Below are 26,911 nucleotides of genomic sequence, written 5' to 3'. Positions count from 1 at the left end.
TGGCACCCATGCGATGCCACTCCACGTGACGTCACTGGGACCTAGATGCTATACGAGTAGTCAGGAGTTTTACATCGTCTGAGATTACCAATGCATGCATGTGACACAGAGCTAAGGGAAACATTTCTTAATAATCACTTGTGGTCTTTTTGCCTACTTATTGCCTATGGTCAGAAAGTTTCCTTCGTTTGATAGGGTATTCCGTATTAGCAATCCTTATTTAAGCCAAGTGCTAGCAGGGTGCTCGCCCACCAAGGTGGCCTCACACGGCAGCAGCTAGAACCAGAATGATGTTACACAAGCTTTTCCCAGCATTCATACAATTAGCCGTCACGTTTTCACGTGCTTGAAAATGTTCACTTTTCATTTGATTGCAAAAAATAGATATCATCATTTAAAAATCTACAAGCGTGAAATATGTACACAAGGAGTAATGATATTTCGATTTTGGCAATTAAAAAAAGACAGGAAACCACCCTATTGTGTGAAAAATTTAATGGGGTCTATTATTACTTAATCACTTACAAAATTGACCACTTCAATTCACTTTAAAATGAGAATTTCCTTAAAATTTGTAAAATGCGGGGATAAGTTGAAAGCCTTCAATTCTTGATGGATAGATCTGTGTCAGAAGTCCATTCACATCTTTGAGTATGAATTTGATGGTTAGAGAGGTAAATCCGAATATCAAACATTAAATGAAATTATGTGGCCAAATTTAGAATCCATTAATATATCCCAAATTTCTCATTTTTAAACTAATTCTCTAAATACCTTGTAAGTTATTTCCAAGAGGTTAACGTACAAGGTTCTTTGGAGACAAAAAGAATGTGAGAGAGCAATTCTGTCATTAATTCATTCTCACAAGTTCTTGCGCACTTTTCTGGTTTACGAGTTGTAATTTTTACTGTGTCTACATCTAGATCACTAATGTCGAGCCCAGTACATATATAACATGCTTGGCTACAATTACTACACTTAAAAACAGTACAACTTAAAATGAGTCTCAACAAAGTATATACATATTCCCTTTTAGTACGAACCATGGACAAACTCAAGAATGCTAGAGTAGTTACTTAAACAAGGGTGCTGGAGTAGTTACTTAGTAGTTCTCTTACATAGAAGCTGTCACAAACTGATTATTAACCAAAAAAATTTTAATTGCTGATTAGCTGTAAACTCTACCATGCAGTTCACGCATCAACATGAATCAATATTGCAGTTCAATATTAAATGGAAAACCAAACAAATTTAAGCTATACATCGAAAACCACTGCATAAAAATTGATAAATTAGTTCAAAGGAAAACACCATGATGTCACTGGTAAAATTTATTAGATATGACATGGCCTCGGATTTACAATCTAAATTCACTATTTAAAGCTCTGTACTACATACATTATAGTTACATTTTTCCACTGATCGGACATACCCAAGGTGGAAATGATGATTGAGCATCTTCTCCTCTACCCATGCCAAGCAAGAATAATAATACTAACACTACAGCACATTGCAATCTATGAATGCTTCGAGGATAAAAAATTCCTTAAGAGCTAACACATTCTCAATGTTAAATGAAATAAATGTTAAAATGAAGTAAAAACAATTGCATTTCTCAAAAGTAAGATACATACATGCAACATTAATGTTATTCACAAAGACTCAAACAGAATCAGGAACATAATATTCAAATTACTTTCATGGGATTAAGGTATTAAGATTATTTTTTGTAACAAAAAAATCAAGATTCAAAAACGTTTTGTGCACCCTTTCCTGATCCCTGATGCAAGTGTTACACAAGGATAAACATACATTACGTTCTAAGAGATAGACGACATTTCTCTAAAATTTCCTTACGGAGGCGGGATTCGTTGGGAAAATTCTTCAAAACTTCATGACAAACATCAATGGCTTCTGCATACCTTTTTGCTTTCATGTGGCATTGAGCAAGCTTGTACCCAACAGGCAGGTTGACTTTCATTCCCATTTTCCACGCACTTTCATAACTTGCTGCAGCATCATTATAGGATTGAGCTTTCTCCATCACCTGTCCTAGTAATTCCAGAGCCTTGACACAAGACTTATTGTGTTGTAGAGTACGATGCAGAAGTTCCGCAGCAGATTCATTTTTGCCTGACTGGCAGTAGTGCTCAGCCAGGAGCAACCAAACTCGCTCAAGATTATCTGCATCCTCAGGATTCCACTGATTGCGTGCTATTCTTTTTAAGTGATTTCTTGCTCGGGAACCCTGCCGTTGGATTATGTGAGCAGTTGCCAATCCTAGTGTAATGCCCACATGATCAACTTTTGAATCTGATGTCGAAGCCATTGCTGACAACTCTTTAATAGCAAGGTCTATATTTTGCTTCTCACGTGATGCTAATAATGCCATTATTTCCATTAAGTGGCAATGGAGCTTATGTTCCTTGTTTTGACAGAACTTCTTTAGCTCAGTTAATAAATGCTTAAGAGTTCCAGCAGATGATGTCATTCCACTATCTGCTGACCCTTCGATAACAAACTTAGCAACTTCAGCAGATGCACCACCAGGTAAACAATCACCATCAGGATATAAGCATATTTCTACCATATTACCAATGCAAAGCCATGACCACTCGGTATCTCTTTTTGCAAGATGAAAATGGCGTAGTGCTGATGCTGGATTTCTGGTGTACCATGAGTGAAGCCCTCTACAGTAAGCTAAGCCTGTTGGTGTGCTTGAATCAGAAGTACTGTCTCCTCTAGCAATTGATGGAACCTCATCTAATCTGCCTGATCTACGCCTCACTTCAATCAGCTTCACAAAAGCTTTCCAATGAGTGGGATATTGTTCCAAAAGCTGCTCCAAATGAAATGCAGCCGTGTCAAAATCTAAACGTCGAAATGCCAAATCTGCTAGAGTCATATATGCTTGTTCATTCTTGGGATTAATTTTCAATATTGATGAAGAGATTAGGTGGCATTGCTCTAGATCACCAAATTTAAGATGTAGAGCAGACATAGCTTCTAGAGCTTCTTCACTTTCTGGGTCATGGGCTAGTGCATCTTTAAGGAAGCTTAAGGCCTCTGCATAATTCCCAGTATCTGCATATAAGAGAGCAATTTTAATACATACTGCAACTACCTCTCTCTTCTCAATTTGTGATCCTAAGGGAGTCTCAGATCTATGTATCAGTGATAGCTTAATCTCAAGGGCTTCACTCAAAGCTGTAATAGAATTTTCATATTTTTCCAACTTGATGTATGCATTTGCGATGAGGAGGAGCATTTGATAGCGGTGTGAGTGATTACCCTTTGCACCTTCAAGTTCATTTGTTAACATCTTCTCTGCTCGCTCAAATTGTTTCATTTTTAAAAGCAACTGGGCAAGATCATATATCACTTCAGTCTTTTCTTGGTTTTTTGCTCCCTCCTTGAAGTAACTCACAGCTTTACCATAATGATGAGCTTTTATGAGGGCTTTCCCCATTTTGTGCAGTACCAATTTACTGCCTGGTTCTTTCAATAAAGCTTGTTCATAAGCCTCAATTGCTTTCTCTGGTTTGTCAATGGACATCAGTGCATTTCCATACACCAGATAACTTTTACACGTCCCACCACACCTATTTACAATATTTTGATAGCATGATATGTACATTTCACTGTTTTTCTTTTCTTGTAGATAAAATTCAGCAATCATTTGCTGGCTTCTGATGTAGTATGAATCATCTTGTGGTATAGAGTTTAGAATAGATAATGATTCTTCATTTTCCCCACGTGTAAAGGCTATACTCGCATACATGAGTTTGATTTGAGTTGAATCGTATGTACCTTTGAATTTTTCGGTTGCATTCTGGAGAATTTTTTTCCCTTCATTTTCATTATTGGAAAGACAGTATAACTCTGCCAATTCCAAATGAACTGAGACTTCATCACTCAAGGACAGTGCTTTGTATGAACATGTTTCCTTTCCATCAAGAACACACATGTCTACTGCTTTTTTTAAGGTATTAATTGCATCATCCAATTTTTCCTTACTTTTAAGTATCCGTGCACTTACCAGGTGATATAATAAATGTTGGCCTAAACTAAAGTCATAACTTAACCCTGACTCAAGACAAAGAGAAGCTTTATCCATTTCTCCAGCTTCTGAGTGAATTTTTGCAAGCAATAGATAGGAGGAAGAAATGTCAGAGCCTCCCTTACCAAGTACATCATTCATGATCTCAACTGCTCCTGAAATATCTCCCGCCATAAATCTAGCTCTCCCTAGGAGTAAATGAGCTTTTTTAATGCCAGGACAGACTGTCACCATAAGCTCTAATACATCAATAGCACACTGTATCACAGGGGAGGATATCATGCATATCTCATGACAAAAACTCAGGTTGTAACAAGGTACAGGGCTAGCAATCAAACACTCACAAGCAGCATCAAGAAGGAAATCAGGGTTGAGAAGATTTAAGTATTTTGAAGAAACAGTTAAATCTTTAAGAACTTTCAAATGTAATAGCACAGCTTTTTCTAGCAAATATTTGGACTTATCATACTCACATTGGAGCCTATTCATTATGGCTGTCATGAGCATAATTTCTGGAGAGGAGTTTGCTCCCTCTACTTCATTGAGAAGTTTAATATTTTTAAAAGCCTGTTCCAAACCAGACCCTCCCTCCATCATCTGAGTCTTTGTCAGACCAATCAGGGCTGTCAATGATACTTCATCTATTTTCATAGCTCTTCGGAATATTTTCATTGCATCTATAACCATTTCTTGCTTTAAGAACTGATAACCCATTTCCGTCATGAATACAGCATTTTCCTTTTGTAATGAAGCTGCTTTTTCAGCAAATTTTAATGTTTCTCTGAGAACAATCTCACTACCTGTGCATATTCTAGATATCAAAAAGGCTATGTCTGAAAATAACTTTGCATTTGAAGGCTCTAAATTTTCTACTTCAATGTAGTACTTTTTCAAAATTAAGGCTGCCTTGGATAAATTCCCATCACCACAAACAAGGCACAAAATCTGCAACTGTAACCCAGCTAGAGAGGAATTATCCATTCCCAGAATGACATTTACCACTTCATGAGCTTCTTCCCATTTACATCCAGCAACATAAACCCTTGCCTTCTCAATTACAGGAGGCAAACTATTGGTCATCTGTAAAACTAGCCGATTTACCACTTCCAATGCACCAGTTGTATTCCCTTTTGATCTCAAACATATTATTTTTCCAACAGAAGAATCAAGGGAATTAGGTGAAATCTCTTGACTCTTATTGAAGTAATCAAAAGCAACCTCATTCCTATCAAAGCTTTCATATCCAAGTTCAACCCATCCACAGATTGAAAGAGCTCTAGGGGAATTCGGAAATGTCTTCAAAAGTCTATCAGCATATTCTCTTGCTTTATATGGCCTGTCGGTGTGAAGAAAAAATGTAACTGTTAAGATCAGTGACTTTTCTCCAGCTCTTTTACGCAAAGTGCTAACGTGAGACTCAATTTCCTTAAGTTCCTCCTTTGATAAAACCTCCTTGCTTGCACGGCTACAGCTCACCAATGCCAAACTCACTGCAAGGCCTACATCTTGATCCTGTCTTAGATTTTTAAGTTCTTTCACAGCTTCTGGTATTTTTTTCAACAACAGGAGGGCTAATGCAGCAAAATATTGCATGATACCAGATGTACCATGTTTACTTAGATGATCTCTAGCCATATTCCTCACTGTATGAAATAATTTCTCTCTGCAAAAATAGTTCAAAACATCGATGTACTCATCCATGGTTATATGCCTGTCAGTGAGTCCTCAAATTTACAAAAATACACTTTGCTGCATACATACAAATTTAATCCACAATTCTAAATTTAGACTTAGACAGAGAGTTTTTTACAGCATAATGGCTCAGAAAAGAACAGCTGAGTTTTACTTTTAGTTTGTTTCTTAATGCAAAGTTCAAGGCAGCCTGAAATGAAAAATGGAATCATAAATTGAAAATTGGCTATGAAATACACTAATCTAGTTAATGATGTTTAGCTTATAAATTCAACCGACCTGTGCAAGAATATCTCCATACCCTTTTCCTCTAAGCTTATCTGGAACAACAGTATGCTGCAAATCCACTGTATCAGAATCCTTGAAGTCATAGTATAAAGCAGCCTTCCCTGTAACCAACAGAAATGAAAGCAAAAAATGTAGTAACACAGACGAAAATTTTTGGCACACAGTAATGCCATTATATTTCTTCATAAAGCTATGTGTGCTGAAGTCAAAAATGAATTAAATATCTGGAATAGGTGTTAAATGCCAAAGAAAAGGACTTCATAGGCGTGAAAATATTAGATGATGATAAACTTAATAGCTGGCTATTTTTCTGGCATCACCTATGAATAATTTCAAGTTTTTAAAAATGTTATGCATATGTAATGATGACCATAAATTAAAGATTTTGAGATTGCATACTTGATAGGAAGAGTGGTTGGTGAGTCGATTCAAACTACTTTAAGGATTGCAGACAAATTACTATGATGACTGTACAATATATAACTAACATTTTATACATAGTTACAGTAGAACTTCCACGTAAATAATGACAAAGAAAGTAATGCACTTAGACCTTAAATTTGGCCAAGATAGTTGTTACAAAGTGGATTCCAACCTGCAATGCATGAATATCTTAGGAGGCCATTTATTTATTCAACCTTTTCAAATGTCTGGTTTAGTCATGCACTGATTAATACCCTTCAACAATGTGTCACTTTTCACTGCAATATTGAGTTGTTAATCAACCTCAATGTGAAATGTGGCCATTCTCTCAGCTAACAGCAAAGCAGTGGGGCATCCTTCAACTAATAGGCATAAACGTCATCCATATATGTTACCCTAGAATCCCTGAAATCAGTCCTATGCACAGCCTAGGACAGATTTCAATGCAGAAAATTGAGATAGTAAAATCTGAATTTTTAGAAGTGATACTGAGTCAAGTGGAAAAGCCAGCATTGGAAGCAAGCATCAAGGGAAGTATGCATGTCATTAGCCCTTTGATGGAGTTTACTTAAATAAATGCATTTGAAAGATAACTTATTCATTTCCTTCATGAATTAATATCATTGAAGTTTTCAGAGGATGTAGATCACATGTAAATTCAGCGTAAAAATACGCTTGATGTTGCGAATATTTCTTAACTTCTTTACTACACAATGCCTAAAAGAAAAAATTTCATAAGAATGAGGATTCATTGATTTCTTAGTCATTTAGAGCATTTATTTTCCACAAGGAAATATTAGCAAAATATGACATCCTTCCTTGGCCATAATCCTTTTACTCGTCTTTCTTAAGGTCCATTTTACACTGGGTACATAATTGCACAATCTGAATTGTGTACAAAGGTGCAGTCAAAATTGCATCAAGTAAAGTGGAGGATTACTGGAATGCAAGGACGTGAGATGGCATTATAGCCCCTGTTCTAATTTCGTTTGCCCATTCGTGCAATTGCATGCCATATTGAGAAATTAATGCATTCTAACATGCGTAATTATGTGCCCCACGTAAAATGTCCTTTATAGTCCAAGAGATTCATTAGAATTCCATTTAAAGAACAAACATGATCCAGGGATGAATTAAGGTCATTATTTTGGGGATGAAGGGGTGGTCATATCTTTTTGTGGTGCCTTGGTAGTATGCAATACCTCTCATAAACAATATGTCTGAGGTCTGATGTGCATGTGCAAGTGGCTTTATTCATCAGTTATCTTTAAACATTGCTAGGTAAGCTAGAGAAATAAGAATTTTTTCTGGAGAACTACCATAAGGATATCCATCTTCACAATTTTTGCAGAAATTATGGTGGAGGCGGCCTCCCCCACTCTGTAACCTCTTTTCCTGTGCCACTGACTGGGTCATAAGGCTGACACTTGAATAATGTCTAACCTGACCTTGCTATGCTTTCAAGGCCCCAAATTAAAGAAAAAGATGGATTAAAAATACTATAGGATAAGGAATACAGGGAAGGTACTTATACTGCATTCCTCATAAAATGGCAATATGTACATATTTGATTTTTTTTGTTTGTTTATTACATGGATGACTTGATTCCAAATGTCAATTCTCAATTCCATCGATTCTCAGGCACAGATTCGGAACCGATAATCAAATACCTAAAGTCGATTCTGATTCCAGGAGGATAGATTACGAAAGACTATAAGCTTGGGGCAAAAAGGCCGTCACACTGTCCTCACTGTCCATTATTAAGTTAACAATTTAGGTCTGAAACAGTAAAAGTGTTCATTATTTTATAAAAAGCTGAGGTTATATTACTATTATACAAAATCGCTATTTTCAAAAATATACTGAAATCAATATCCTACCTTTTAGTATGAGTAAGAAATGATGGAATCAGAAACGATTTGAAATAATTGGAATTGAAAAAAAAACGTGGAATCGACTCATCCCTAGTCTCTTATAAGGTATGCATATCTATATTATCAAATTCATATTTTTCCTGAAGCTTTCCTTCTACAGGAAAGTTAAACTCAGGATTGAATTTGAATTATGAATGGATATTTTTGAATGCAGTATGTATGGTAGAATGTTTGTTCATGCCTGTGGGGCTTGTAGCCATAAGGCAGAGGCTCAGAAACAGCCCCAGGAATGAGGGTACTTCATTTGCAAAAAAAGTTTATCCAGTACTGGAACAATCAGGACAAATTAGCATGAAAAGCTAAAAAATGTGAAACCTATAAAAATCTGCGAAGAATTCATAAAAAATTAAATGAAAAGTGGTATGTTGAAGGCGCCGAATGAATCAAGGCTGAGGCCATAAAAATTTCAGAAAGGTTCCTTTGTGGAAGAGTTAAAATCAGGAGTGAGTTCAATTGGAGGGAATGTGTATCCCTCAATCCCCCGCGCTCGCTAAGGCTAGAGAATAAAAAAATACTGGTTGTAGGCCACAAAGGGACAATTACTGGTGTTATAAGAGCTCTCAAAAGTTTAGGATCAGAATGATAATATGAACACCACTTACTCTGAAGCTCATTCGAATGTTAGATCTCCTAACAACCAATACGCCAAAGATGTTTAGTCTGAATACATATCGGAGTGGACCATTGGTGGAAACAAATGTGACCGCTGGCCATTGACTGAGGTAGCCGTGGAAAGGATGTGGAATTACATTGTTTACATGGGGAATAGTTTCGGTTCTACGGAAAAGAGGCCCGCGGAGGTTTCACCACACATAGATTTATCTCTATGTTAGTGGACACTGCTTCTTAAACTATTCAGGACCTAAATATTACTCTTGCGACGCCATTCTCAACTCAACAATATTGACAATTGGGAGTCTCTTCGTTTTGACAAAGACGCTGAAAGCGTGGTAAAATCAAGCCGGTAAATTTTTTAGAAATTTACTAGATGCTTTTTACCTTTCACAATTAACAGTAATCACTTCCACCTATAGGCCCACTATATCTTCGTTTCAGATGATTGCTCAAATACTGGGCATTTCTGACATTATCAAACTACTGATATTTAAAGACTTCGGTATTTAAGAAAGAAGAAACTGTAAAGGTGCTCCTTTACACTTAAATCTGACCGGAATAGAAGGAATGTTGAACAATTCACAGGAAAGATCCAAAGAAAAAAATGTACCTTCTACTTTATTGATAAAGAATTCTCTCTCGGCTTCATTATGCTCCACTTGCGTCTCCTTTGGTTTATCCATCACTCCATTGGGTTAACTTGAAGCATGAAGTCACTCTCAAAAGAATTATGATGATTAAGGTTTCTGATATTTTGACAATTTTTCTCGTCACAGAATTGGACAAACGCAGTTGGCAATGGTCGGCGCAGGTCGGCGACTACAGGCGATCATTCGCTTTGCGACGCTCATCGATGGTCGCAGTTAAAGCTCTCAGCTGTTTTACCCCTCCTTTGCTCCATTGCTTCTTCGTCCTCCATCTCTTCTACCTCGGTTGCAGGTCCGTTTTTCTTTGGATTCCCCTTCCCCTCCGGCTTTTTGTGTTTATAAATCAATGTATGTGTACGGTTGACCTTTGCTGTGATAATAGCAATCGTTATTCCAATAAGAAGTTCGTATACATTCCAATGAGCGAAAGATTTCTATCAAGTGATTCGAAAATTCTCCAAAAGGTGACTCTATTCCACGTACTGGTTCAGCGAGATACGCGGGACTGTTTGAGTTGAAATTCATGAGATCTAGATGGCTGGATTATTATATATTTATTTAGAATCTTGTGGCGTTATTTACCAGTCCTGATAAACTTAAACTGTCAATATTTTTTTCTTGAATTTGTTTTGAAAATCGAAGGATGACAGTGATTATAGGTTATCTGAAAGTCAAGTGTGAGGTTCTATGCTATTTCTTCCAACTTTTCTACTCTCCGGGACAACCATAGGCTTCCTCAACAGCTGCCTCCCGACAGCTACACTCTGAGGAAGTGTCCTGCACGCGGGGAAGCATCAGTGGAAGTGATTAAAAATACGCGGAAAACACCCAAAAATAGAAGTTTACATATAATAGCTGGTTAGTTTCCTTCATCAAAGAAAACGAAAGGCATTGATTGAGATTCGTTACCCAACATTGTTCTATTCATGGGCGTACTTAGGGGTAGGGGTAGCAGGTGCCCCACCCCTAGCAGCAAAAATCGCAAAAGTCTTTAAGCAAAATCAGTAATGCATTGAAATGAAAGTATGCTTGACCCCCCCCCCCTAGACCATCCAAGTCAGGGGCGCAGCCAGGAATTAAGGCCTGGGGGGTTTAGGTATAGCCACCGGTGGCTATGGTTTAAGTGCAACTAATACCGGGGCATGGAATTTACCCACCAGGATAAGCTGTAGGTGCGAGATTAATAAATTGCGGAATTTTAAGATAAACGGTTCAAAATGGTGAGTTTTAAGGCTTTCGGATGGATATTTTATTAATCCTTAAAATATTTTATAAGTAATATATATCCAATTAAGTAAGATGGATTAAATTTAAAATTTCTGAGCTCTTGGGGGGTTTTATCCCCCAAAACCCTCCCCTCGCTGCGCCATTGCTCCTAGTTATAATCCTGAGTACGCCCTTGATATTCCGGGTATTCATAACATACAAATTACATATTTGGTTTTAGAAATCCCAGTTTAGACGAAATTTAACGGCCAATTTTAACCTCATTTGAAAAATACCAGATTGGCGCCCATGCGATGCCACTCCAAGTGACGTCACTGGGACCTAGATGCTATACGAGTAGTCAGGAGTTTTACATCGTCTGAGATTACCAAAATGCATGCATGTGGCACAGAGCTCAGGGAAACATCTCTCAATAATCACTTATGGTCTTTTTGCCCACTTATATCCTATGGTCGGAAAGTTTCCTTCGTTTGATAGGGTATTAGCATTCCTTATTTAAGCCAAGCGCTACCTGCTAGCGGGGTAGTCTGCTGCCTGCTAGCAGCCTGCATCGTTGCGGCGCTCATAGCCTCGCACCAAGGCAATGGCGGATACAGATGGGGGGCGCGGTGGGCGCGCGCCCCTCCCTTGCGGGTCCGCCCGTATTGCCAAACGTTGCAGAACAACAATAGGGTGGTTTCCTATTATTTTTTATTGCCTAAATCGAAAGATTATTACCTCCATTACGGATGCAACGTCGAAGCTAATCATTATGTGCGTTTCCCTCACTGTTGCTTCAATTTTGCGGGATGAGTCGTAAGTTATTTTATCTATTGCATCCCTGTCAATGGCTTTGAGCGTTGCGCCCAATAGGGTGGTTTCCTATTATTTTTTTATTGCCTTAATCGAAAGGTTTCCTATTATTTTTTTATTGCCTTAATCGAAAGATTATTACTCCAGGAGTACGCATTTCACGCTTTTAGATTTTGAAATGACTATATCTATTTTTCGCGATTAAATGAAAAGTGAAAATTTTCCATCGCGCGAAAATGCGACGGCTAAGTATGAATCCTGGGAAAATCCCGTGTGACGTCATTCTAGATCCAGCTACCGCCGTGTGAGGCCGCCTTGGTGCGAGGCTATGAGCGCCGATACGATGCAGGCTGCTGAAAGGTAGCAGAGTACCCTGCTATCAGGTAGCGCTTGGCTTAATTAATTATTAATACCTTATCAAACGAAGGAAACTTTCCGACCATAGGCAGTTTTAATAGGCGAGTATTGTGAGATGTTTCCCTGAGCTCTGTGCCTCATGCATGCATTGGTAATATCAGACGATGTAAAACTCCTGACTACTCGTATAGTATCTAGGTCCCAGTGACGTCACGTGGAAGGGCATCGCATGGGCGCCAATCTGCCCTTTTTCAAATGCCGTTAAAATTGACCATTAACATTCGTGTAAACTGGGGTTTCTAAAACCAAATAATTTGTATATTATGAATAAATTATGGGTGGGTAACGAATCGCAATCATTTTCTTAGATGAAGAACTACCTTATTGTGACTTTTTTATATCACAATATGGCATTGTCTTTTGTATGCGTATAATCACTTTAATTAAAATGTTCTTTTACTCTACCTGTGACTTGATTATTTTTTATTACGATAAAAGTAAAGGCAACTCAAGATATCTTTTGCGCCCCCCCTGGAGTGTTTCCTGTATCCGCTGGTGGTCTCACACGGCGGCAGCTGGAACCAGTATGACGTCACAGGGGGTTCTCCCGCCGTCGTATTTTCGCGCGCTTGAAATTTTTGAGTTTTAATGTAATCGCGAAAAATGAATATTGTCATTTAAAAATCTAAAAGCGTGAAATACGTACTTTCTTAATGCGTAATAATCTTTCGATCTAGGCAATAAAAAAATAATAGAAAACCACCCTATTAGTGGTCCGCGAAAGCTTCAATCAATTAGGGCATTGCTAACAATAGTTAATACAACATTGAACCATGCGAGGATCTTTATGAAGTCCAAGGAGTAGATGAGAATCTGTGACACAATTGGCGTGAGCTCGTGACGCCAACTTATCTGCGAAAGAGGTTAAGACCATCGATTTTTCGTCACGGATAAATGGAGAAATAATCGATGTGTATTAATTTTTTACCTGTTACTATGGTGACCTGCAATGAGAAAAATAATCAAAATATTTATCCCGCCCCTTTTCGGCTGAATTGGCCTATTTTGTTGCACCATGAAGATGAATTCCAAAATTGAAGAGCTAGACGGTGAATTTAGATTAATGGGACAAAAAATCAATTCGTTCTTGGAGCAGAGTTTAAAAACGAATCATGGTAAGTATACATGCATTGAAATTTCTTAATGAAGCTCAAAAAACTCCTGAGACCCAAATATATGGCACTACTAATACTATATATGGTAATATCATGGCATTATCGGAGTGGAGTGATCAAAAGCATGGGCTTATATCCCGAGATATGAGTGACAGGCTTTTCCTTGCGTTTCAGAAAAAAAGAGGCTCAAACTTTGGTCAGATAAGCTATTGCTAGAAAATAAAAATGATGAAACAACTAAAATGAACAGAAACCACTATGCTCGCTATATGGTGGATTTCATTTGTAAGAAAGGAACTATTCCAGGGCTATGTCATAAAGAACCTCCCGAAGGAAATTTACCACCTCTTGGACAACTTTTGAAGGTATGTTATTAATTTAATTGGCTTGTTTTAAAGATGGCTACCAAAGCGAGTAGAAACTAATAGGGCACATTTTGCATAGGCTTTCGGAGGCGCAAAATATCTTCGCGGGGAGGTGATCATTTGGAGAGGGCACACTTGAGGCCGCATCCGTCTCTTTTTGTGGGATTGAATTAGATGACCTCTTCGCTCGTTACGGCATTTGAACCTACTTTTCCTTGAAATATAACATCTTGTATCTCAGGAGAAATTATTGAGGAATACATTTGAAATTGAACATTTGAGCCAACTTAGGCTTGCAGGATTGTCAACCCTCACTGTGGATTAAGTGAAAACGCTGGAAGTTTTCAGTATAGCATCTCCTCAAAATAACATGCCTGAAAAATGTTTGCAAGAGGGTTTTCCTCCTCTATCCAGAGCTATTGACCAATAGGGCGTAAGGTTTCGATCAAAATTTCTGCATAAATGTACTACTAAACTAAATACCTGAATTTCTGACCAAATGTACTACAGAACTAAATCAATGAAGGCTGTTTTGTAAAAAAAAATTGTGCGATGTTTGCGCTGTGATTTTTTACATATTTGATAAATTGCATACTTTTTATAGACAGTATACTGATATACTGTAGGAAACACTAATTATCGCAATAAACTTTTTCCACTTAAAATTCAGTTAATACACTAGAAAATGACTCCCAAAAGTCCCCCGAGTTACGCGGGCAAAAAAATACCACCCTTTCTAATCTTACGCCGTGACGTTAAAATTCAGTAGGAGTGGTAGATACAAACCCAGTAACGTCGAGGCTGCAGGTTTGGAAGAGCCACGTTGCGTTTAAAGGAGAACATGGCTGAAAAAAGGAAAAAACTACCAGTGGTGCATTGTTCAGCTGTACATAAACGTCCCATAAAAATTTTCGGCGGCCTTCCCAAATAGGAAATAAGAAGAGAAGCCTGGATGCATGCCGTCCGTCGGGATGAGCGTTTCGGAAAAATAAGAGCATAATAAACGGAATAATAAATCCGAGTGCTATGCGTGCGAAGATAGCTTTAATATAAATGAGATTTCCATATTCCATCGACTGAATAATTGAACCTGAGATTTTCCTATAATTCGGCCGCCGTGGAAAAATTACTTCGATACTTGTTTCTCGATGGGTACGATGGACTCGAGATATTTATGGTACACCAAGTGGCGTTTTGGCGTTAACGAAAAGAAAACACAAGCCATCGTTTTATCGAGAGGCCGGAAGGAACCCGGCGAACTCCTCGTCGGGTATAGGAAGTTCTCTGTCTATAGGCGGTGGAATATCTTGGAGTCCATGTGGATCGCAGACTCACCATGAAGCATCACGCCCGCCGCAAAGCAGCTATCGTGGGATTACGGAGGCGTCAGTTATCATCAATGCTTGGCAACATGAATCTCCCGCAACACAGAAGAGTGCATCTGCATAAGGCATTAATCCGGCCCATCATTTCCTACTCTGCACCAGAATGGATTGGTGTAGCCAGCAAATCTGCTCAGCACATCCTGGCAGTAGAAGAGATAAAATCGCTTCGGATTGCCCTTTGTCTCGGATGGACACCGCATAACAACACGCTATGGCCGTTAGCGCGGATGGAGCCGCTGAAGGAGACTCCTCGTTCCCAGACGCAGAAATGTTTCCGGGAAGTCGCGGAATCAAAGTTTCCTGAGCTGCGACGGATAGCCGAATTCCCTGTCCGGCCCTGGGACAAATGCAGACGACCCTGTGCCAGAGCCGGTCACACCGAAGTTCTAGAGAGATGCGTATCATGAGAGATGAGCATCAAGTATGCAGTGTATAACTTCACGAGCACTTATTCTTTCAGAATTCCCTCTGCCCTTTGGAAGGACTGTGTAGAGGGTATCTATGAAGGCGGGCGAGAACAAACATAGAGGAAAGTGAGATGGATGAATATAATATCGAATTTGGTATTTTAGAGGTGGAAATCTAATTAGGCCAAAGGGATATGAATGTACAAAAATTTATGGGTGCCGCAGTATGTAATACTTCTTCAGAAGCTCGTAACTTACTTGTAGTAGTAGTTCTCTGAGCTTCTAGGCTGGGAGGGAAATTTTTAAAATGACTATGTACCTATAGTCAATGAGGACGTCAATAAAATAATTCCGTTGCCAAGCAGTGATGATAACTGATGCCTCCGTACTCCCACGATAGCTGCTTTGCGGCGGGCGTGATGCTTCATGGTGAGTCTGCGATACACATGGACTCCAAGATATTCCACTTGTTCTTTTCGCTGCCCTGAAAAGGGCAGCGACGGTGACTTCTGGCTGTTCTTCTGTTGTCTATTGCTGTCGAACCGGCTTGTCCGCGGGCTGCTCGTTTTGCGGATTGGCCCTCCCTTCGCCTTCTCCCATTGGATTCGGGGTGTTGGCGGTGAGGGCGAAAAGATGCCTTCAAGGTAATTGGCCATTGCAACCGCTTTGGCATCCGGAGAGCAGATTAATTCAGATGTTGTCCTTAGTGGGGCCTTCTCGGAGGATTCATTCCTCGGTGTCTTAGCCATTCACCATATGGATCAGTCCTCAATGTTCATGAGGGAAGCGATTTTTATATCCCACGATGTTTGCCGAAAGTCTAAAATGAGGCTCCGAACGTGATGTCTAGCAGCATTCGCGAGCGCCTTATATTCTTCCTCTCTCGAACGTTGGTATTTCCTGCGGAGTCGATTCTTGGTCCGGATGGCTGCTATGATTTGCGGCGATAAGGCAAGGCGATTCCATGGCCGGAGTGTATTTGATGATACCGATTTTTCGATAGCTGCCGTGACGACTGCTGTTTAAGATGCGACGGTATTGTCAATTGCCTCGGCTGTGTTCAGCGCTGCGATCCCGGTTGTGACAGCGTGACGGAAAACTTCCCAGTCGGCGTGTTTGTAATCCTTAATAATGCGTTCGGGAAGCAGCATTGGACGTCGGTCGTAATGAAAGATCACCGGAAAGTGATCGCTGCCCAACTCCATAATTGTCTTCGTCGTCAGCACCGTGGGAAGATCGTAAACGGCGGTGTGCAGGATGTCGCCTTCATTCCTGCAATGGAAGTAAGTCGGAGAATGCGGGGCTGAGATGTTGCGGTTGTGTGTTGATGCCCAGCTGAATAGTCGGCGGCCTTTGGCGTTGGTTACTCTGGAATTCCATCGCCAGAGCTCGGCATTAAAGTCTCTCGCTGCGATAGTGGCGCTTTTGGTGTGGAATATAGCTTCTAAGTCTCGCACAGGGTGGAATTTGGCGGGAAATAGGCGCCCACTAGTCGTAGCGGGCCCTCGGCGGTCTCCAAAGTGATGGCCGTTGCTTCCTGGGATGACAGTTGAGGCTGCAGACAGCATTGTACAGCAAGGTGTTCAGAGACGATAATCGCGGTGCCTCCTTCACTGGTGGCTCCGTTGCGATCATTCCTGAACACCTTGTATCCGAGTGAGGTGAGACGTGATCCTTGCTTGAGGAAGGTCTCTTGAAGGAGAGCTTCATCACTCTTGACGGGTCAAAAATGCAAGTAGTTCTGGGCGGTAATTCTCGTTCTCCTTTCGCCCGGGTCTTCGCTTCGTCAAGACAACTCGAAGCGAAGCGAAAATTTTCTCCGCGATTATTGTCGTTCTTTTCGCCCCGCCAGTTCGGGTAACTTCGTCCTATAGGCGAAATACTGTGATGTAAGTAATGACGAATTACCCATGAGTCAATGGGCACAAGATAATTTCAGCGATCAACACACTGATTCCGCAGTCCGAAACAATTGAAGGGCGCGAAGCTCGTTGGTAAGTTAAAATCATATTTCTAAAATATTTTATACCATGTTTTGTTTATTGCGTGAGACTATCAGATTGCTACATTAAGTATTGTTGTACGATATTGATAATCCGTAGTTGAATATAAAACAGTTCTCTTTGTTTTTCATATTTTTCGTGGATAAACGATGAGTCCAAAAGTCACTTCGGTGAAACTTATGGGTCAATATTTTAAATTTTAACCTAATCAGGATGGCACAAAATAAGAGAGTTATCTATGTCTAATGGTTTTATTTCGGAAGAAAATGATAAGCAGCTTATCGTACGCTAAGGAACTTTAGTGATGCAAGAATAAGATTTTAGGGCAGAATGGGCAAGGAATGCAGTCGAATATTCTCATATTAACATTTTTTTCTGATGTTGGATGAACACCAAAGGCGGCTTAACAGCGAACTGCACATCTCATGGTGCCTAGAGCTCTTCCGGACATAAATGTAAAGCCTAATAGTGAAATTCAGTTAGTCTTTATAAGAGCTGAACAACTGATGAGAGATTTTCCTGTACATAGAAAATATTTAGGCAACTTCAAGTAACTTGCCTCTAAAGATGAAAAGCATAGTATGCAAAACTTTTTCTTGTGGTGGAGAGAAAAAAAGAGACAATGGCAGGAATCAGTCTTGTAACCTTAGGATGGTTAGATAGCCACGCTGTCCACATACCACTATTTAAATTATTTTGAGACATTCTCTTATATGACAAAACTCCGGTCAGTCTCTCTCTTATTGTTTCCGATGAAACGTTCTCGAGCATAAAAACCGAAACAATAAGTTTTCTCAAGCAATCCAACACATTTATATGCTCAGAATTAGGGGCGCAGCTAAGCAGTGACGCAGCGAGGAGGGGGTTTTGGGGGATAAAACCCCCCCAGAGCTCAGAGAAAGTTTTAAGTTTAATCCATTTTACTTAATTATATTGATATTACTAATAAAATAGTGTAAGGATTAATAAATTATCCCTCAGAAAGCCGTAAAACTCACCATTATGAACCATATATCATAAAATTCCGCAATTTATTAATATCGCACCTATTGCTTATCCTGGTGGATATTCCATACCCCACACACCACGGTATTAGTTGCATCTAAACACCCCCCAGCCTTAATTCCTGGCTGCACCCCTGCAGCTAAGAATTAAGGCTAGGGGGGGTTTTAGGCGCAACTAATACTAAGAGGTACGGGGTTATTGCATACCTGCCAGGGTAAGCAGGAGTTGCGAAGGCCCTCCTCCAGAAATGTTTAAGATTAATGGTTCAAAATGGCAATTTTACGGCTTTCTGAGGGATATTTGATTAATCCTAACATATGCTTTAAGTAATAATGATCCAATTAGGTAAAATGGCTTAAACTTTAACATTTCTCTGAGCGCCACTGCTCAGAATAACAGCATCCCACGATAACACAGTACGCTTATCAAAGAAATATACGCTTATATATTATACGAATATAATTATATGCTTCGCGGTTTATTCAAGTGCAAAACCACTGTTAATCCTATTTATTAATTGCGTAGTACGACAGGGCGAGTAAAACAACAAACAGGCACAGTCTAAACACAGGTTGTATGCCAAGCATCTTAATAACAATTGAACTCATTGGGATCAAAACTACAACACAATAATGATGTAACTTGTAAGGCGGTAGTAAAATCACGAGCGTGTTTCTCGTCAATTCTCGTCAATTCAAGAGCGATTTAATTGTAGTCGCTAGCAAAATTCGCACTTGGCGAATGACTACGTTCGCTATATGCTCGCCAGTCAGAACGAGAATAACTTTTGCGTCTCCATAGACACGAAGCGAAGCATTTCTTGCGAAATGGCTAGCGAATGAAAATGAATATGCGAATGCATACAGAGTTCGCCAATCTTTTCGACAAATCGCATTGGCTATAGCCAGGAAGATCCAGAATCAGGCCTCTGGTATCTTCCATGAGATGGCGCCGCACAGTGGGCTGAAATCGAAAAAAGCAAGCCAAAAATAATATATTCCATATTTTTAGAATTAGCTAGATGAAATTTTTCCTACTATTCTTATTTAGGCTAAATAACGTGAATATAAAGACATTTTGCCGAAAAATTGATCCGGAGAGTTTAAAAAAAACAAATTCGCGGAGACGGAAAAAAAAACAAATTCGCGGAGACGGAAAAAAACAAAATTCGACTATTTGTACAGCTTCAGTAGAGAGGGAACTTTTAATTTACATTAATAGTTTGGATTAAAAAAGTAAGTAGTTTAACATTAAATTTAATAATTGAAATAAACATTTTCATATTAAATGCATAAAATTATTTTTTAAACATTATTAATGATTTAGTCAACTAATTTTGCGTCAACATTTTGTCTGAAAGAACACACATAAGAAATCACCAGGCAAACAATTTATACCATAAACCAAAATACCACATAAAATTATTTATGAACCATAATAAATTAACATAAATATATAAAACATAAGGGATAAATTTACTAGCCCACTACCAGTTTTCATCGGATTCCCAGCCGTCACTGTCCTCATCAGAAGTTGGCTCCTCTAATACAAGTAAGTTTCGTATATCCTTTGAAACATTTCTTTTAGCATTTGTGCATGCATAACTATTGGATATTAAATGATCCGAAGTAAGGAGGAGCCTTCGGAAAACATCTCCCATTTCTGCTGAGCGCAAAATTTTTCGCGTGTGGTGCGCTCCGAATCTTCTGATATCTTTGTGGCGAGATTCCAAAGCTTCCTAAGAAAACTGACCAATTGGAAGCACTGCTGCCTTGGCAAGTGATGCTCCATGAAACTGCACTTTGTGCACCGTGGAAGGCATGTAGTACCATGGATACAAATCCACAAAAAGGGATGCAGTTTCTGAGCAGTAGGTACTCGCTGAAATTGGCGTAATATATCTCAAGTCCAGATGTCAGAGCTTTTAAAATTGAGGTAAACCTTGAGATGAGTTCCTCGCTAATGCCTATTTAAAAAGGAAAAAATGTCCTCACCAAATCCTTCTTCCAAAAAACTCTAAATATTCATTACAAATTTTGGAATTAATAAATAAAAATCTATACAAATATATACCCATATTATACCCATATACACATAAACCCATATTATACAATCTGTATAATATGGGTTTATGATAGTAAACATACCGGTAATATCTGATGTTAGCTTAGGTTCAGAAAAAAACGCCTGGCACTGTTCCCATTATTAGTCGTGCCTTAACCATACTTTAGCAAGGAGTCTCAAGAAGAGATTCATGCTTATCTGTTGGGTTTATCCTTCCCTAACCTACATCGAAATTTTACTACAAACCTGACACTGGTTCTCTTGCATTCTTTCCATTTCTGGATATCCTATTGAAAAAGTATTTATTCATGACGTTCTTCAACATTTCCTTTGTCTTCTCTTCTTTCCTCAAGATAAACTTATCTTAAAGATATTGAAGGGCCAATTTACGTTTTCACGACAGCGAATTTCCACTTTCATTAACAATAACGTCATGTATTTCTTTGCGGATTACTTTCATGCGCTCCATTTTCTCTAATCCAAAATATCCACAATCTAAATCACCGGGTAAGGAAAGGGAAATTAGAACATAATTACCTGAATAATACACACGATCACAGAGATATGTTACTTGGAAAACGTACCTTTTTATCGTTCCGAGATATCCTTCACTAGTGGTAGTTCGGCCTCAACGCTGAAATTTCACGATATATGGAAAATAAACCCTGGTTCTTCGCTTCCGTAGCACAAGCACTCACATCCTTTCGCACTCACATCCTTTCGTACTCACGAAGAAAAACTGACTAATTTTCTCTGTAAAATTGTGAAAGAGAATAGTTTTCAACCAATTGAAAAGAAGCATTTGTGGAAAACCCCGTGCGAGCTACTTCGTAGAAAACGTTTGCGCGGATGTCGAAGGGGAGCGATCCTCAACAGTGCAAAAACCCTTTCATAGACCGAGGCAATAAAGCAATAAGCAGCATTTCCACAAAGGGACAGTTATGAAACGAGTACAAAACTTCTTTAACGCTAGATAAGAATCATAACAGGGTGGTTGGGTTTCGGGTACAATAGGGATTAACGCGGTCGGCAGGGTAGTGCCCGCGTGTGCCCTTTCCACTGATTGAGCTGATGGGAGTTATAAAAGTCCTAGGAGGGCGTGGAGAGCTTAATATGCGACTGCATAGTGTTTAGAATGGGGAACTTGCATGAATTTTTTTTATTTCACAGGCGGACAGAAAATTATTTTCTGAATACAACAAAGAAAACCGCATGTAAATCTGAGTTTTCCTTCCCGAGATATTTAATGATAAATATAACGAATTTTAAAGCGCGGGAAAAACTCCCTCACCCCCCAAGCCACTGCCGACGAAGCCTCGATGACGTCAAAGGTGCCTAAACATCACGCGAAGCTATTGTTGTGATTGTTTGTAATAGTTGCCAGCAGTTGTGAGAGCTTCGTTTGTTAGACGTGTTGATTATTTTATATTTAAAGATAAATATCCGACGATAGAGGCTTGGAAGCCCTCATATTTTGCATTATTTATCATATTAATATCTGAGTAAGGGCATAAAATATAAAACTGGAGCAGTTAAACCAAAAATTTTATAATACCTAAATAACATCGTTGTAGGAGTCTGAGCCACGGCCATTGGAAGGGGGATACGTTAATTGTAAGTTGATGTTATCGACGGCATATCATTCATTTAAGTATGTAATTAGAACGATTTTGATGTTTACTAATGTCCGCTTAGCTTGTATATACAATAACTTCATCCGTTTATTCGTAGGTACCGGAGAATTCGTCGTTTAGGACTGTCTGTGCTTGTATTATGGGGTGAATTCCAGTCAATGCCACTTTTGCTCGCTGATTGGAGACATCTAGGAACATTTTTGTGCCAAAATAGTGTTATTTTCCACGTGACATCTCCCGTTAAGCTACTACTAATAATCACAGTGCCAGTGGTTGTAATGCACAAAGTTTGACAAGGTTGAAAAATATCGGCCAAGAGTTATCAGTGTTCCATCGTGATTGAATTGTAAAAAGTGCTATTACGCTATCGATAAATGTCTAACAGTAGAGTAAAAATTGTCAGTGGCGTGCTAATCTCCGTTGTTCACCGTAGATATGACATTTCACGATCACGCTATTGAAATAAAAACTGTGAGTTAAGTTTGTTATTCCATTATTCCAACGAATAGTAGTGAGAAAAGTCACCTGTGTCACTTGTATGGGCTAATTTAAGTGTTTAAATCAGTGAATAAATAGTTGTTTTCATCATAACGAGTTCTGTTATTGCAAGTTGTACGTGATGATTATAAGAATGTGACAGTGACATCCAGTTTTTGATAAGAGTATTTGCCTATTTCCCACTATATTTTTATGGTATATGCTAGTATATTGTTTATGGATTTACCTATATTATTGAAATAGGTTATAGCTTGTGTGTGTGTTGGCAGCGGAACCGATTCGCGATCTCACATGTGGATTGTGTGCAGACTGTTTTGCTGTGAATTCGTACCGTAGGACGGATAGGACTAACTTCTCCGTTAATTCGGTGTTGCCAAATTCAACAGCACAGCTTACTCTAATGTCAACAGCACAGCTTACGATCGTTATCCTCCAGTATTTAAAGTTTCTTTTACAACTCAATTTGCCGCCGACGTATAGCAATAATTTGTCTTAACAAATTCCATGAGGGTCGTGGCATCAATTTTTGGTGTCCTAAAAAAAGGCTGGTGTCCTAACACCCCATGCCATACGCCTTTTAGGCGGCTTGCGGGGTATTATGTAGATGTAGATGAATTTCAGGTGTACTCTTCGAACGAGTGGCAACGTTATCATACATTTTTCTGATCACTAAAACATACGAAGTGAAACGCTTGTACTTCATCATCCCGATGCCGCATTATTAATATCCCAAGTAATAATCTAGGCACAATAGCAATAGGAAAACTTGCCCAAGAATAACAGAACAAAATAAAGTGACGATGAGCGGCTAAATACTCCCTCAAAGCAAATTTTACACCATGCGCTCAGCGTATTTCCCTACTCCCTACGGTTGTTTAGGCACCTATGACGTCACGCCTGGCCTCGGCAACGCTCGGGTGTCTTCGCGCAGTGGTCGGCTCAGAGAAATTTTTCTCGATTTTAAATGCTATTTTTTTATTTCTTTTGATGTTGAATGGAGAAACTGAAGGTATTTTTGCGAGCTAATGTAACCATTTGACTTATTCAAAATAGTTTTTAGAGCAATCTACGACCCATGCAAGTTCCTCATTGGGTTTTAAAAGAATTAATATATAATGCTTTGCAGCCGCCCGCTTCCCGAGACAAGAATCTGACTTGCCGGCGCAATCGTTTAGTCCATTATATATCTTATGAAAGAAATCGTAATGTGCCCTTGGAAAAATTGGAACAATAAGACCAATATGGCAAGATAAATGTATGCAGCGTATGTAAGTGTAGACAACTGTAATTCCGTCTCTGCACTTTTAACGAAATATCGTCGACTACAGCTAAGTCTGAACAAATGTTCGCATCTAACCACCGCGTCGGGCGGTTGGACATTCACGCACATAACTTGATAGGAGAGGCGGGGTGGCAAATTGCGGCAGGATTTTTCAATCGATAACGAAAGTTGACACTTTATTTTATAATTTGGTATTGAACACTTCGTGAAGCAAAGTGAAAAACATCAAGTTTTTCTCTATGTGAAAAATATGACATTTTAATTGTTTAAAAAAACTAATAAAAATTATCGCTAGAATAAAAACTTTCACTACAACGGATTCTAAAAATGTTCATTTTTATTATGTAATGATTTAAATTTAGGCATTTTAAAACATAACGCAATAGTAGCAAAAAAAAACTTCAGTTAATTAAAAAAAAAAATGGGAAAAAATTTTGAGATAATTTTTCATTAAATTGACAGACGTCTCCTGCTTTAAAAAAATGAGTGATAAATAAAATTATTTCAGTATTATGGTCGCTGATAATTCTATAATTTGAAAATATTAGAGTTTTTCCAAATTAAAAAGTGAAAAAATCATTTTTGGCCAGCTTTTTTCGATTTCAGCCCACTGTGCGCCGCCAGCATTCCACGTGGCGATGGTAATGGAGTCCTTAAGAGGTTGTTCAGCCATTGATGGCTCTCAGGAGTGTTGGCAGCTTCTGCAGGGTGGCGGTAAGCATTGATAATAGGGTGGTTTCCTATTATTTTTTTATTGCCTAAATCGAAAGATTATTACTCCTGGAGTACGTATTTCACGCTTTTAGATTTTTAAATGACGAGATCTATTTTTCGCGATTAAATGAAAAGTGAAAATTTTCAAGCGCGCGAAAACGCGACGCGTAAGTAGGAATGATGGGATGGGAAATCTCTCCGTACGTCGTATTTCTGGTTCCCCCTCCGCCCGGTGAGGTGACCTTGAGGCGAGGCTTAGCGCTGATTTGTCGCAGGCTGCCAGCGGGTAGCCTAGTGCCCTGCTGGCTGGTAGCGCTTGGCTTAAATAAGGATTATTAATACCTTATCAAACGAGGAAAACTTTCCGACCTTAGCCAGTTTTAATAGGTGATTATTAAGGCATGTTTCCCTGAGCTCTTCGCCTCATGCATGCATTGGTAACCTCAGACGATGTATAACTCCTATCTTCTCCTATAGAAACTAGGTCCCTGTGACGTCACGTGGAGTGGAATCGCATGGGCGCCAATCTGGCCCTTTTCAAATGAGGATAAAAATGGACCATTGCCATTCGTCTAACCCGGTATTACTAAAACAAAATAATTTGTATATTATGAATACACTAATGGTGGGTAACAAATCGCGATCAATACCTTTCGTTTTCTTTGATGAAGGAAACCACCCTATTGCGCCAGCAAAGACGCGGTGTTTTGTACTAGCGTCTCAAGGACGCCAGCCAATGCGTTCTGCGCCGATAAATTGACGGTTTGGTCTCTTAGAAGTGCCTTTTTGATGGATGCCTATAATTGCAGTAAAGTCACTTAAATGGTAGCCGTGTCGCGAGATTTCACAAAAGGTTGTGGCATGTCCGGATATTCAACATTAAGGCGTTGTCGTGGTATCTCACTCTGCTTGGGCGGCGGATGGTTGGCGTTTCCCTTCTGCAACGGGTTTTCTTCTCCAAGTGTCTTCTTCTTGGCAGCTTATTTCTTCGGCAGTCGATGTTCTTCCTTGCCAGAGTCATCCGAGGATTCCTCCGAGTCGGCGTCAGTTGCGGCCGCGACTGATTTCTTGTGCTGTGGCTTAGCAGTATTTTCCTTTTTCTTTTTGCGTCCAGGCTCCCGGTTGTGTCGAGCTTTCTCTACTGCGTAGATTGCACACTCTTCTAAATATGCAGCCTGATCTTCTTTACAGTTCGGGCAGCAGGTATGGGCCTCCCGGTTGCACTCCTGTATGATATGGCATCCTGAGCATTGGATGCGGCGTGGTGTGGCAGTACAGAAGTAACTGCTCTGCCCAAATCTGGCGCATCGAAAGCAAAGCTGCGTGTTTGCGTGAAACAAAAATGATTAGAGTTAGGTAAGGAGAAGTAATTAAAGGTTAGTGTTTCAATGTAGCCTTATATCGTTATATCAATTTCCCATTCCAAAATCACCTACTTAAGGCCGTATCACACTAGCGACTGCGGCCGGCGCTGCGGCTGCGACTGCGGCTGCGGCTGCGACTACACCCCATCACACATTGCGGCCGACGCCACGATCGCGCATGCGCACGTATGAACGTTTCTGCTTGTGGCTTGTTTGTTTACGAAAGCCCAAAGAATAGATAGAGAGCAGCAATTGTTGAAAATGTTCCTAAAATATGTTAAAACGTACTTCATTTTCATTCACCTGTGTACTCGGGTGCAATATCCAATATACTGGGCCTCCATCTTCACTTTAAAAATCCGAAATTATCTCAGCGTTATCTTATAACCTTCTTGAACTTCCCTCGCTACGGTAACCAAAACAAACAAACACGTCTGCCGCCAGCGCGCGAGATTGAAATGGAGCTCTCTGATTGGCTGCGACTGCGACTGCGACTCTGAAGAATAGCCGGTCGGCTATTCTTCGGAGTCGCAGTCGCAGCGTCGACTGCCTCGCTCTGATTGGTCGACGGGCCAGTCGCAGTCGCGGTCGCAGCCGCAGCGCCGGCCGCAGTCGCTAGTGTGATACGGCCTTTACAGAACAGCTCGAGATAGCTTGAGCGATTCAGCCATAGGCTACGTGAAAGTGAGGCGGGAGGGAAATATCTGCATAGTTAATTCACGAGTTTGCCCCGAGCACAAAATTAGGATTAAGTCCTACACAGTACCCTGAAAATAAATGAAAAGGAGGAAAATTTTCAGCAGTTGGGCTGCTTTAGTTGCGCATCATCATCTTGTAAGAGCTGATATTATAAATAGCTAATTAACGTTAAAATCTTTATGAGATCATTAATTTCGTTTGTTTGAATACCATATGAAGTAAAAACTTATAGGAGCGGCAAGGCAAATGTTCGGGCAACGAAGCAAGATTCGTTATGATAA

General features: G+C 39.5%; 2 protein-coding genes across 9 annotated transcripts in view; one reads left to right on the top strand and one right to left on the bottom strand.

The window, feature by feature from the left end:
* Positions 1-1,318: 1,318 nt before the first annotated feature.
* Positions 1,319-10,066, bottom strand: LOC124159590 (tetratricopeptide repeat protein 21B-like). 3 transcript variants are annotated; one of them, XM_046535515.1, is made up of 4 exons: positions 9,623-10,066; positions 7,783-7,920; positions 6,032-6,141; positions 1,319-5,942 (listed from the first exon to the last, which is right to left on the bottom strand). In XM_046535515.1, the coding sequence occupies exon 4, from the start codon at positions 5,759-5,761 to the stop codon at positions 1,814-1,816; it is 3,948 nt and encodes a 1,315-aa protein (XP_046391471.1). In that variant the 5' UTR covers positions 5,762-5,942; positions 6,032-6,141; positions 7,783-7,920; positions 9,623-10,066; the 3' UTR covers positions 1,319-1,813. The 3 variants fall into 3 exon arrangements, with proteins under 3 accessions (XP_046391471.1, XP_046391478.1, XP_046391461.1); XM_046535522.1 differs by having other exon boundaries at positions 7,783-7,915; XM_046535505.1 differs by lacking the exon at positions 7,783-7,920 and having other exon boundaries at positions 9,623-10,060.
* Positions 10,067-12,886: 2,820 nt separating this feature from the next.
* The window catches only part of LOC124159565, a 31,425-nt gene continuing 17,400 nt past the window's right edge, over positions 12,887-26,911 (top strand). For 2 of the 6 annotated variants that reach the window (XR_006864977.1, XM_046535472.1), the window contains exons 1-2: positions 12,887-13,210; positions 13,385-13,575. Coding sequence is in view for 5 of the 6 variants with exons in the window: in XM_046535472.1 (XP_046391428.1) it covers positions 13,111-13,210; positions 13,385-13,575 (291 nt within the window). In the remaining variant the exon portion in view is untranslated. The remainder of the gene's footprint in view (positions 13,211-13,384; positions 13,576-26,911) is intronic. The other 4 variants (XM_046535493.1, XM_046535466.1, XM_046535478.1 and 1 more) reach the window with 3 other exon arrangements.

This window comes from Ischnura elegans, chromosome 1, assembly GCF_921293095.1.
Source record: "Ischnura elegans chromosome 1, ioIscEleg1.1, whole genome shotgun sequence".
In the NCBI taxonomy this organism is placed as follows: domain Eukaryota; kingdom Metazoa; phylum Arthropoda; class Insecta; order Odonata; family Coenagrionidae; genus Ischnura; species Ischnura elegans.
The sequence above is the reverse complement of the archived record's forward strand: the minus strand, read 5'-3'. Positions and strand labels throughout refer to the sequence as shown.

Bases quoted from the DNA above. Each gene is read 5' to 3' on its own strand.
- LOC124159590 (XM_046535515.1), bottom strand. From the start codon at position 5,761: ATGGATGAGTACATCGATGTTTTGAACTATTTTTGCAGAGAGAAATTA.